General features: G+C 41.4%; 1 protein-coding gene across 1 annotated transcript; it reads right to left on the bottom strand.

The window, feature by feature from the left end:
• Positions 1-577: 577 nt before the first annotated feature.
• LOC143120328 (uncharacterized) lies at positions 578-13,185 on the bottom strand. Its single transcript, XM_076281367.1, has 3 exons — positions 11,588-13,185; positions 5,496-5,820; positions 578-3,193 (listed from the first exon to the last, which is right to left on the bottom strand). The coding sequence occupies exons 1-3, from the start codon at positions 11,876-11,878 to the stop codon at positions 984-986; spliced, it is 2,826 nt and encodes a 941-aa protein (XP_076137482.1). The 5' UTR covers positions 11,879-13,185; the 3' UTR covers positions 578-983.
• Positions 13,186-13,461: the final 276 nt, after the last annotated feature.

Here is a 13,461-nt window from a genome sequence, read left to right on the forward strand (position 1 = left end):
AGAGCTATGATAGATATTTTAAAATCATACGGTAAATAACGTGATAGATATTTTAAAATCTATATGGTAAATAATGTGATGGATATTTAAAAATCATACGGTAAATAACGTGATGGATATTTTAAAATCTATATGGTAAATAACGTGATGACGAGCCCAGAAAGACCGTCTTAAAAATGCAGTCATCATCAAAATCCACGGTGCTAAAAGCGGCTGATTCCAACAGATCGATGGCAGAGTATGTGGATATGATGTGACTGAAAAACGTAATGACGGAATGTCGATTACCAGAGCCGTCATACAGCTTAAGGCCTTGGAGATCCCTAAAGAGCTAAACACACCCACGACTTCAAAACTAGCCTTAATGATCCGTGAAAGCACTGTCATTGCGTTGCAGAAGTCTTGCCCAGTGCTTTTCCTCAGACCTCTGTTTTTTGACATGTCAACATCTGCCAGAGTAGTTCGATGTATATGGTTAATGTAGCTATTGAGGCTTTGGTTCTTTTCTTTCATAATTGGTATACCACAGTTTATCTTTTGCACTTTTATGGCATTGTCAAGTCAAGTTTATTTACATAGCGCATTTCATACACAGAGATCATTCAATGTGCTTTACATGAACAAATGCAAACAGTGAAATAAAAGCATAGAAGGGCAATAGTCAAAGAATAGTTTAAAAGATAAAGATCATAATAAAAAAATAAAAATAAAATGCACAAGGTAAAAATTAAGGCCAATGATAACTATAACCATAACGAGTTGGAGGTTGGTGTACGTTACAGCCCAACCGAGTTAAGGCCCATTCACACCAAATGATAACCATAACGAGTTGTGCTCCTGTTAGAGTAGAATATCTGTGGACCTGTCAAATGCTTTTCCACAATCATAAGGCTTCTCTCCAGTGTGTATTAGCATAATGGCTTTTAAGGGTTGAATTTCGTGTAAAAGCTTTTCCACACTGGGTACATTCATGAGGCTTCTCTCTAGTGTGTATTAGCATAATGGCTTTTAAGGGTTGAATTTCGTGTAAAAGTTTTTCCACAGTGGACACATTTATGAGGTTTCTCTCCAGTGTGTGTAAGCATGTGGCGTTGAAGATCACGGGTTGTTGTAAAAGCTTTATCACACTGGACACATTTATGAGGCTTCTCTCCAGTGTGTGTTAGCATGTGAGTTTTAAGAGTTGAACTGTATGAAAAACCTTTTCCACACTGGGCACATATATGAGGCTTCTCTCCAGTGTGTATGAGCATGTGGCTTCTAAGAGTTGACATTTGTGAAAAAGCTTTTCCGCACCGGACACATTTATAAGGCTTTTCTCCAGTATGTGTAGGCATGTGGCGATTGAGATCTGTGATGGTTATAAATGCTTTTCCACACTGGGCACATTTATGAGGCTTCTCTCCAGTATGTATGAGCATGTGTTTTTGAAGAGTTGAGAAGTGTGAAAAACCTCTTCCACACTGGGCACATTCATGAGGCTTCTCTCTAGTGTGTATTCTCATGTGGGTTTTAAGATTTGAAATTTGTGAAAAAGCTTTTCCGCACTGGACACATTTATGAGGCTTCTCTCTGGTGTGTGTAAGCATGTGGCGTTGAAGATCACGGGATATTGTAAAAGCTTTTCCACACTGGACACATTTATGAGGCTTCTCTCTAGTGTGTCTGAGCATGTGTTTTTTAAGACTTGAGAAGCGTGTAAAAGCTTTTCCACACTGGGCACATTTATGAGGCTTCTCTGTAGGGTGTCTTAGCATGTGGCATTTAAGAGTTGACATTTGTGAAAAAGCTTTTCCACACTGAACACATTTGTGAGGCTTTTCTCCAGTATGTGTAAGCATGTGACGATTGAGATCTGTGGAGGTTATAAATGCTTTTTCACACTGGGCACATTTATGAGGCTTCTCTCCAGTGTGAATTCGCATGTGGGTCTTCAGATTTGAAATCCGTGAAAAAGCTTTTCCACACTGGGCACATTTATGAGGCTTCTCTCCAGTGTGTATCGGCATGTGTTTTTTAAGACATGAAATTTGTGAAAAAATCTTTCCACACTGGACACATTTATGAGGCTTACCTCCAGTGTGCATTAGCATATGGCTTTTAAGATGTGAAATTAGTGAAAAACCGTTTCCACACTGGACACATTTATGAGGCTTCTCATTACTATGAATTCGCATGTGTCTTTTAAGTGTGAACATGTATACAAAGGCTTTCCCACACTGGACACATTTATGAGCCTTCTCTCCAGTATGTGTAAGCATGTGGCGTTTAAGATCTGTGGATCTGTCAAATGCTCTTCCACACTGGGCACATTTGTGAGGCTTCGCTGTACGGTGTCTTAGCATATGGCTCTTAAGAGATGACTTTTGTAAAAAAGCTTTTCCGCACTGGACACATTCATAAGGCTTTTCTCCAGTATGTGTAAACATGTGGAATTTGAGATCTGTGGAGGTTATAAATACTTTTCCACACTGGGCACATTCATGAGGCTTCCCTGTACGGTGTCTTAGCATATGGCTCCTAAGAGTTGACAGTTGTGAAAAAGCATTTCCACACTGGACACATTCATAAGGCTTTTCTCCCGTATGTATAAGCATGTGGCGTTTGACATCTGTGGAGGTTATAAAAGCTTTTCCACACTGGGTACATTTATGAGGCTTCTCTCCAGTGTGTATTCGCATGTGGGTGTTAAGATTTGAAATTTGTGAAAAAGTTTTTCCACACTGGGTACATTTATGAGGCTTCTCCTCAGTGTGTGTAAGCATGTGGCTTTGAAGGTCTTGGGATGTTGTAAATGATATTCCACACTGGGAACATTTATGATACCTTTTATGAGACTTCTCTACTTTGTGTACAAGCATGTGGCGAGAAAGACTTGAGCTGTGTGAAAACCCTTTTCCACACTTCAAACATTTACGAGGCTTCTCTCCAGTGTGTGTAAGCATGTGGTGGTTAACTAGTGAGGCTGTTGTAAATGCTTTTTCACAATTAGAATATGTATGTGTTTTTTTGTGAGACTTGTTTTCATTCACCCAAACTGAGTGTGTTTGCTGGTGTTTCTCAAGTTCTCTCAGGGTCATGAAACTCTTCTTGCAGACCGAGCAGTGGTGCAGACCTCCTTTGAGTTGCAGGTTGAGTTCATCACTCTGTCCATGGATCTTCTGTGCCATTACATGTGGATGTTCTGATACACCTGGAAGAGTTACCATAGAGACTTAGAATGACGATAGATGTTCCACATTCAGCAATTAGATACTGACGAGGAAATATCTAACTTCAGATAGAAATATAATCACTAGTTATGACTTACACATTACAAGACAGAGAGGGTCAGTGAACAGATATGACATGTTTTAGTAAATATCTTACTCAAAGCAGCTCTGCTAACGTAATGCTGCTAATCACTGCAGCAGCTTCATGGTGTTGTTCAGTACACTACACTGTGTGAACTCAAAGCAGCTCTGCTAGCGTAATGCTGCTAATCACTGCAGTTTCATGGTGTTGTTCAATACACTACATTACAAGACAGAGAGGGTCAGTGAACAGATAGGACATGCTTTAGTAGATATCTTTTGGGACTGCTTCAGGGCCCAGTTGTTGAAATCAAATTTTCATTGCAAGAATCGACATTAACCAGCAGGTCCATATCTAGCCTGCGATAGATGATGTGAAAAAAGCTAGAGCCCCTCCCCCCCACCAAAAAAAAACTCTTCGGATTTACACGATTCACACAAGTCACCCAAACTGACGGGAAAAAAGCGGGAGGCGCCGAAAAGCGCCACGTTTGCATGCCTGAACAATGAGTCTGAAAGTGGACCTAGGCTTAAGCAATAAGCCCCGAGAGGCCAAAGGTTACAATGATTCTACAAGGGGCGTTGTTAGGCACGACGTGCTAGCGGAGTAAACTAGGGAGATGTATTTGTAAAATTTGAAATAATAATAGGCCCTACAGTACAAATTAAAGTCCAAGTAACCTAGTCTGTCAAACAAAAAATGTAAACTAGGGAGATCCAAGGTCTAACAAGAGCCAAGGAGCAGGACCGGAGCACTCAATGCTTAAAGTGTTTTTATTCAAAAAACTCTGAAGACGACGCATGGGCGTCGAAACGTTAGTCAGTTTGCACGAATAAAAACACTTTAAGTGTGCTCCGGTCCTGGTCCTTGGCTCTTCTTAGACCTTGGATCTCCCTTTTTGACTTCTGCGTCCTGTTCCGTGAGCACCAACCAGGCTGAAGCGCAAGGGACCCCCTTCTACTAAAAACTGTTAACTGTTCAGTTTACAAAGAAGCCGACTTGTTCAGTTTGTTGTACAACTTTCTTTGGCCCTAACATTGATAGACGTGGATAGTTAGCTTGTTTACAGTTGATTCCATTGTTGCGAAGCCTACTTATAGGCTCAACCATCGTCCTTCTGTTACAGTTACCATTCATAAGCATTGAGATGGAACAGTGATTAAACTTTTTTTTACCAGATATACTTCATTATAGTAGTGTGAAGTATTAACTATTAATAGCCACCCACCAGCCAATCAGAAAAGAGTATTTATTCTCTCAGGGTGATAACACAAATTGAAGGTCATCATAGGCCACAATAGTTTATTATAGTTGGCCACTATAGGCCACCATAGTTCATCATAGTAACTGCATGCGAAAAACTTTTGTAGTTTTGTAACGTTACCAACACAAACAAAGGCTAGTCCTATAATTCACTGTTCTATTGCAATAAAAAAAACAGCTATTATGATAGGCTACTAATAATCTTTTCAGACAGGTAAACGGACATGAACACTACAATATACAATTATAGCCAGCTGCCACAAAGACATCGGTCATTGAAAAAGTCAACGTTAGGCTACTAAAATTTACCCATCTGGAGTAAGCTAACGTTATCACTGCTCCAGGGTGCTTGCGTTTGATATGATCATATGCATTAGTGTTGAACTGCCGTTAAATGACAGCTCTGTTTTTCGGAATCTGAATTCAATCTGTTTAGTTGCCATAATGTCGCACACATAACTATGTAACTATTTTACCTTATTGTATCATTTATTTGTTTGATGACATTCAGACACACCATCAAACGAATGTTCAGCACAGTTTAAGGGCCCATTTGTAGTCAAACAATATAAAGGTTTGTTGGAACCTAGTTCTGGGCCTCAATACGGTTGCATTACCCATCCTTTAACATTGTTTTAGTTTTGTGGTATTTGCTTTTGTCTAAAACATATATTTTTTTGTTTTGCTGCGTTTTAAACAGCTACATGAGCCGTTTACTCTAAAACTAAACAAAAAAGTCTCTAATCTAAAATGTGTCTCTGTTGACTATGTATGGGCTTTTGTTAATTGGGTAAGTACCTTGCTGTGCATGTGAGTGATTCAGAGCAGTAAAAACACAGTGCTGCCACTGACCTGATTGCAACAGCGCCCTCTAGAGTCACAAAATGTCAGTGTAACACACAGATATATTATATTTAGCCGTGTGTGAGAGGACTTACTTTCCAGCAGATGTTCATGTTGTTCCTCCTCTTCCTCCTCCTCTTGTTTCACTTCAGTCTTCACTGTTGTCGGTAGCATTTCATTGTAAGTAGACCTTGGTGACTCTGCAATGTCCGCTTCAGCTTTACAGTGGATCTCTGCAGAGGGCTTTTCTTCTTCATCTGGACATGATATATGACCATATTCCTCCTCTTTTATATCTTCTTCTTTCACCATCACTCTCAGGTCAACCTGGTGCGTTTCAGCACAGCCAGAACTACATGGAAGTCCGAGATCCATGTTGCTAGTAGTACAAAGATGATTCCGTCCAAAGTTTTCAGTTTCCTGTAGTCAGAGAAACAGAATAAAGAAAAATAAAAATGTTAAGTCAGGTTTCCTGAAGAAGACCCAGCAGGGTCGAAACGTTGCCTTTTGTGCATTAAATATATGGGAGTCAAACGCAGTGTTGCGGACGTTATATCCTCTCATGTCCCACCCACGGTGCCCCAAAGGTTCCCTTGCCCCTATGATCTCCCTCCAACCTATCTCAAGCACCCCACCACAACAGAGTAGAGCAACGGAGGATGACACCGAAACCTCTTTTTTTGATCTATAAAATGGGTTTATTTACTAAAAAAATGTTTTGTTTTTTGAGATATTTAATGAATTAATCAATTTATTAAAATATAAGTATAAGTATATATACTCTTTTGATCCCATGAGGGAAATTTGGTCTCTGCATTTATCCCAATCCGTGAATTAGTGAAACACACACAGCACACAGTGTACACACAGTGAGGTGAAGCACACACTAATCCCGGCGCAGTGAGCTGCCTGCATCAATAGCGGCGCTCGGGGAGCAGGTGCCTTGCTCAAGGGCACTTCAGCCGTCCTTACTGGTCGGGGTTCGAACCGGCAACCCTCTGGTTACAGGTCCGAAGTGCTAACCAGTAGGCCACGGCTGCCCCAAATGAATTATGAATTATGCCCTAAAATGAATTTATTAAAGTTTTTATTTATACATTGTTATGACATTAAGTGGTGTGAACGGCTCAAGGATGTAAACCATGGCGTAGTGGAAAGTTTGCTGCCATATATTAGGTTAGTGCCCCTCTGACTGCCTGGCCGCCTGCATCGGTGGTATTTGCAACCTCTCTGGGCTGAGGGAAACGTTGCTCCTTAGTTGCTGCCTCCTGCCTCCATCTTGGGTGTACTTGTTCTTTTTGTCGTTCACAAAAATCGTAGGGCACAGCAAGTTGCAATAACAAATGGGGAAAAAGTGTAGGTCACTGCGTTTCAAAAGAATTCTCCACCTTGACTTCAGTCTCCCAAATGCAATTTCAACGCAGGTACGGGCAGCACTAAGGTACACATTGAAAGATTCCTACTAAGGGGTCAGTCTAGGAGACCTTGTGTAGCCTTTAATGAGCCACTCGAGCAGCGGATAAGCAGGATCACCTATGACAAAAAAATGAATGGCTTGCCCGTCAACTTCCAAAACTCTCTGCAAAACAAGGGAAACATGAAAATGAATGAGGAATGGGTTCAGATTGTTCTTATCCTCACATATAGAAACAAGTTCACCAACATAAGGCATAGTTTCATAATTGTGTTCTATCATAGCCTGGCTAACGTCTGGGAACTAGACATTCATTTTCTCGTATTTGAAACGTGGTTTACGAATGCCCAGAGCCATTTATTGGGCGCTACAAATGTCTATCAAATGCGTCTGTACGTAGCTCATAACGGCCTCGGTGTGTCGTCATCGTCTCGCTGCCCTCCCTCCGTTCTGTGATTGGTCCCCTAACTGAGGCGAAAATTTGCTCCATGGAATCCAGGCTGCCTAAAATTGCACGCGTAAGGCAGCATGGGAAAACCCAGGCTAGTTCTGAGGTCAAAAATATCCAGGCAACACTCAGGTGTGAGGAACCACTGCAGGTTTATTCACGATACCGGGAGCAGGTCACTAGCAACAGCATGTTCCAGTAACACTACTCAAAGTTCTCTAGGGCGAACGCCCCATCTTATAGCCTAGAAATCTAGACGCGCCCCTAGTGCCCCTAGTCTAGCAACTCTCCGTTGGCTTGTGAGCTCCAGATATCGAAACTTCTCCGGGCCAATGAAATCGTGTATAGAGTCGTTAGGTGGGCTTAACATAATGATTGATGGCAGAGTTGCAACGGTTTGGCTTGAATTCCCTGCTACTTGAAAACAAATAAGATGGATGTTGCTGTTGGCGAACAGTGTGACACGAGTTAAGCTTTTATTAAGTTGGCAAACGTTTGAACTAGCCAACTAGCTCCGCTGGTGGGAAACGCATGGGACTCATAGTGCTGCCGCTGTCCTATTGCGTGCAGAGGGAATTTGAAAGACAACTGATTATCCCGCCCCTCGGACTGAGCACTGCGAACGGTGAGTGTCCAGACCCTACATGTTAATGTGGGTCTGGCTCGCCAGGCTACCCATCTTATGTTAATTACATTGGTAATACAAATCACATGAGTACAATGGTCTTTTCCAAAAATCCTCATACATGCAGAAATACAACAATACATATACACTTCTTGGACATAGCATGTGATCCATGCGCCATACGCAAATCATGTGGCTACTCCAAGTAAGTAAATAATTGGTCAATACAATACATATACATCCTTCAGCATTTTCTTGCCATAGTCTAGTTCCTGTCGGGATATTCCTAATATTACTGCCTCAGGCAGAATACCCTTAACTCGTGACCAAGGGGGTCGCATGACCTTTATTAGAAAATCATGACATGGAGAGAGCAAATGACAGACAAAGCAAAGTTCATGCACAGTATTGAATGTATAGAAAGCATAACACAGAATATAAGAAAATGAAATGTTAATCACTTCTATGTAATAAATGTTAGTAATCCAAAATTTCTCCTTCAGTTCTCTCTCACTACAGTCTTTGGGCAACTGGTCTGCTTTCTTGAATAGCTCTGACTGCCGCAGGACTTTGGCATCATGAACACTGCCAGGGACCTTACAGTTCACACTCCAAAAAGTTTTTTGTGTCAACATATACAATATATATATATATATTTTTTTTTTATCACTGTCTGTGAGCTTTTGCATAGGTGTGGTGTTCTAAGCAGAATTAGTAAAATATTAGGTTAATCGTTTTGTATTAAGCTACTCTGATTGGTAATGAAAGTGGTGAAGCTCTCTGATTGGTTGTAGTAAAAGTATAAATTTGAAGATCCACCTCTAGGGCGTCCTCTTTGTCGCCTTCACACGGCAGTAACAGTTACTGTGCAGTTGGGTATATGACAGTAGGCAGTCTCATAGTAGACTAAGCTACTTACAACGTACCAGTATTGATCATCAACAACACCCTGAAGAACGTACAAAGCCCATCCTTTTCGGTTGATGAAATCCTGATAGCCATCACTTGGAGGCAGAATGGGGAGGTGGCTTTCATCAACACAGCCTATCACCAAGCGTTCGTTGAAAGCGATCTGATATCTGAACAGCCTGCTCGTAGTTCGGGACACTTATGAAGCTGCTCCTCACATTGTCCACCATACCGCGACAGAACGTACACAAATTTCTTCAATGTAGCCTACTTTTATGAACACCGAACTGGTTAGCAGCCAAACCATATTCACCACAGCTACCAAGTTTACAGTACCATAGCCACCCTCATTGGTAACGGTATCGGTGCACAAACTGTGTTTTCCTCCAGTGATATGAACGAGACATCTATGCCACACGGCCGATCATTACCACCCTGTCCGACCAGTCACGGCTACGTACTCTCCTCCATAGCTCCTTTGTTCTGGGTGACAGCCGTGACAGGCCGACACCAACAAAGTCGAGGACATATGCATTAATACCTGTCGCTCTCTTCGCCCATTGCTGACTATAAGGTGGACAGCATTATAGTGTAGGATTGCTAAGGCCGCTATAACCCAAAGTGGTTCCATTTTCACAGGTAAATCATCACTACGATTAGGCTAACGACTGTTAAGTATATAGCCTAGCTGCTAACATGTAAAGTAACTTTATAAAAGCTCGAGACTGTGCCAGTAGCACCTTATTGTTGGTAACTGGGATTAAAGTACTGATCGTGTATACAGGAATATGAATATCCAGCTTTCTCTGTGTTCATGTAAACACCGTATCCTGAATAATGCCCCGTTCTATTTGTCGTTTCAAGTTGTTTTCTGAGCTGTTTTCGGTTCAAACTTGCAAAGGAAACGCCCAGGGAACGTCCTCTGAAGTCCAAACATGACTCCACAACTCAGTCTAGCCCAGAGTACTACGAGTTTGAATTTCCAAGATAGCTGCGCCCATTAAAAGTAAATGCGAGCCTTATATGCTCTTTTTATGAGCAGTTCTGTTGGATTTGTGTCACATTAAATCAGTTGTAGAAACAACAGTGTCCAACCTCTATCTGTCGCTATGATGTTATGACGTTTGTTTGGGTAATGTGTAATGCTTCGTTACAAACTGGCTAGTAACAACTGCTATAGTTCAGGTTAGACAGGTAGGGTCTCGCACAAATTACTCAAGGCCGTGCGGGTGCGTTAGTTTTGGGCAACGTAACGGTCAATCAAGAAAAAAACTCGCAGACCATTATTTGCCGTTGAAAAATAAATAAACAAAGTGTTTAATCCATCAAACCAAGGTGCTACCAAGTGAGGTGATGTACAAACAACTGCTAACAACAGCCAAATGCTAAAACACGGTAGCGCAGCTGGTTGACAAACAGAACACAAACAGCTCGTATGACATGATGTCACCGACAAGCTACCAGTTCGCTAAAAGATAAATCAAACGGGGCATAAGATCCAACCCAGGATAAGCATAATAACCGGGATACTGAAGTGCATGTAAATGCAGTCATTAATGTGATGTGTAGGTCTAATTGAGTGCACATACATGAAAGCAATTAGCCTTCAGTCTAACAGTTTTAGGTTAGTGAAAAATAGTTGCGCATAGTATGTAAGGATATGTGGATGCAATTCATTGTGTTTTCTGTCATTGGATAAAATAAAAAGAAAATGTTTCTGGGATCATAAAGTGTCTCGAAATGTTCCTTTATGATTTTGGTGAGCACTGCTCAAATGACATGACGTGAGCTAGCAAGTAACACCAGATGTAAAAGTTTGCCAATAGGTTGCGTAGCCTATTTCTGAAATGTCATTAAACCCAACAGTAGGCCTAACTTAACTAAATCTCATATCCTAGGTAGGTTATACAAACTTGGCAGATGCAAGTAAGCAAATCAACTTAACATTGGCCTATTATTATTTGTTTCTGGGCAGCCTCAGCATCACTTAAACAAGCAGCCATGTATTGCTGTTTTTGGCACGACAGCTGCAGCTTTGAAAGCTGCGCTTTTGTGTGTGTCTGTGGAGGAAAGAGAGTGAGGAAAGGCTCAAGCTAGGGGAGGCGAGGCTCTAGAAACGCCTCGTTTGTACATGTACATGCATCTTACCGCAAAACAACACTGACATTCTTAAAAGTATCAATGCCAAAATTAGGAATTGTGATATGTTTAATTTCCGGGTATTACTGTGCATTTTTTTTTTTTTTTTGGGGGGGGGGGGGGGGGGGGGGCTGATATAAAGCATTGTTGACAGTGTCTTGTTCTTGTTCTTCTGCCGAGACAAGCAGCACTTTCTGTTGAGTGCACCATTGATGTAGGCGGTGTAAGAGAGCCTTCACGATTTATTAACCGTGACGTTTTACACCGTGGTTAATTGTAAAACCGGCTTACCAGGACATCCCTACTAGGTCTATGGGACTCAAAGGGGAAATCTGGCCATTTTTAACCCCAATAAACCACGTTTGGGGCCTCTAAACACATTCAAAAACCACGTTTGGGGCCTCTAAACACATTCAAAACCAAAAAAACATTCCAAGACCTATGGAACAAGAGTTGGTTCCTTACAAGACACCACCGTGCTAGTTTCACTCAAATGGTGTGGCGAAACATTATAAACGTTGTGTTTTTGCAATTGACAAAACCCCACAACCTCAACATCACATTAAACATCTGCAAAACAACACAATCATGTAGCCTAGTAAGCTATGCTAGACAACAATAGAAACATGAACTTGGGAAGATAATACATTACCTCAATGGTGTCTGCAGCTGAAATCTTCGGTCGTGGAATACAATTTTTCTTCAGATAACTGTGGCGTTTTTTATTTGATTGGTTGTAGAAGTCCTCTTTGCCAAAATGATCGCTGCATACACGGTAATCTTTCTCACGCAGAACATCTAACGGAGTTTGCACATCAAGGTGAAGTGCAACCAGCCACAAACGCAATGTATCCAATTCCTTGAATGGTAGCCGGTGAAAGCTCAACCCGTTGTATTTTCTCATTCGGTTTTCACAATTGGGAAATGCACAAACACGAACCATTTTCTCAGTGATGTATACACACACAGGCGTCTTCCTCTTTCAAAACTCTTCTCACGATCTCACTCTGATGAGAGACTCAAAAGGTCTCTGCATGGCCCAGAGCAGAAGACAGAAACGGTGTGCGGCCTGAAGCGAACGTCATTTCTGTGCTCTCAATCAACTGTTATGGTTCTTATGGAGTCAACTCATTGGTACGCATCCGCGTCCACAAGGCATCGCTACGCTTAGGCCACCATTATGCGTTGATGCGTAGCAACATGTGTAGTTTTGATACGCGATGCGCCGATGCATACAATACTATGCGTTGTCGGTGGGGGCAACACTGCAAGTATTGTACATTATGTCAAGTATATATTTACAGAAGGTTTGAATACAATGGCCAGCGAAGAGGAAAAAATATTCAAGCTTATCTTTCTTTTACTGTCTATGGAGCTCTGCATTGTAGGCTATTCATTGGGTATATGATTGTCACTTGGAGGAGACTTCAGACTTGTAGATAACTGTTAGCTAATTGCTGCTAACGTGCTAGAATCACACATCAGAAAAGCATGGGGCTGTGCACAGTAGTGTAGGCTACATTCATTCACAATTTATAAATTAATTCAAAATTGAAGTGGCTCTGCAATGTAGGCTATGTTTCTGTTAATTTATAGTAGGCATACCATGTTCCTTACACAACATGTGTCCTTCTTTTGACGGATTCTAAATGAAAACTCATCCGTGGCTCTCCAAAAGAGCCTCTTGAGATATAACAGACAGCCTGAATATCACTCGGAATGTCACCCGCAAAGTTACCAGAGACTGCTACCCCCTGTTGCGTGCATTTCACGTATCGCCCGCGTTGCTTGCGTCCGACGTGGACTATGAAAGGGAACACGTCGCTCGCGTAGCCCCTATACGCAAACAGTAGTGAATGAGTGAGTACGTGAACAATTCGAAAACGGCTTCTGTATAAGCGCTTACAGTTGTGATAACAGCTCTCGATTCCTGAATCTGCGCCCGTTTTCATTATTCATGCGCTAGCCTAACTAAGGCAGCCATAACTTTCGGGAGAAACTGCTGATCTCTGAAGAAAGTTTGAATGTATTGCTGTGTTAAGATCAGCGGTCCCTTCCGATGTTTGGCTAACTAGCTTTCGCATATTGTTTGTGAAAACACATACCGGCAAGTTCAGTGCTCCACCAACTTAGGTCTGCTGGTTTGGTGTTTGTGTATAATAAGACGTGGAACCGTGTTTGAAACCCCGAAATGTCTTGAACCAACATCTAACGTTCGTGTTCTCTGTGTAGACTCTGACTGCACGTGAAATGTTTCTCGCTGGAGCCAGCGACAACAATCAAAATTCCAATATGGCGGCCATTCGTAATCCTTCAAAATACAAGTCTGAATGTATTCATTCCTTTTTCCAATTCATAATGAAGAGAAATACTTATTTAAAACGTTACTATTTTATCAAAGCTAAAGTGAACTTTAACAATAATGAAATTAGAAATTTAAATGGAATAATTCTTTAAAATGCTCTTTTATTTTGACTTTATTATAGTGGTGAATCCAAATAGACCTCTGAAGTTCGCCTACAAAAA

Source organism: Alosa pseudoharengus, unplaced genomic scaffold (genome assembly GCF_046254945.1).
Source record: "Alosa pseudoharengus isolate Yale_2024_CS ecotype anadromous, Long Island Sound unplaced genomic scaffold, YU_APseudo_1.1 YU_APseudo_1.1_scf_1, whole genome shotgun sequence".
Classification (NCBI taxonomy): Eukaryota; Metazoa; Chordata; class Actinopteri; order Clupeiformes; family Clupeidae; genus Alosa; species Alosa pseudoharengus.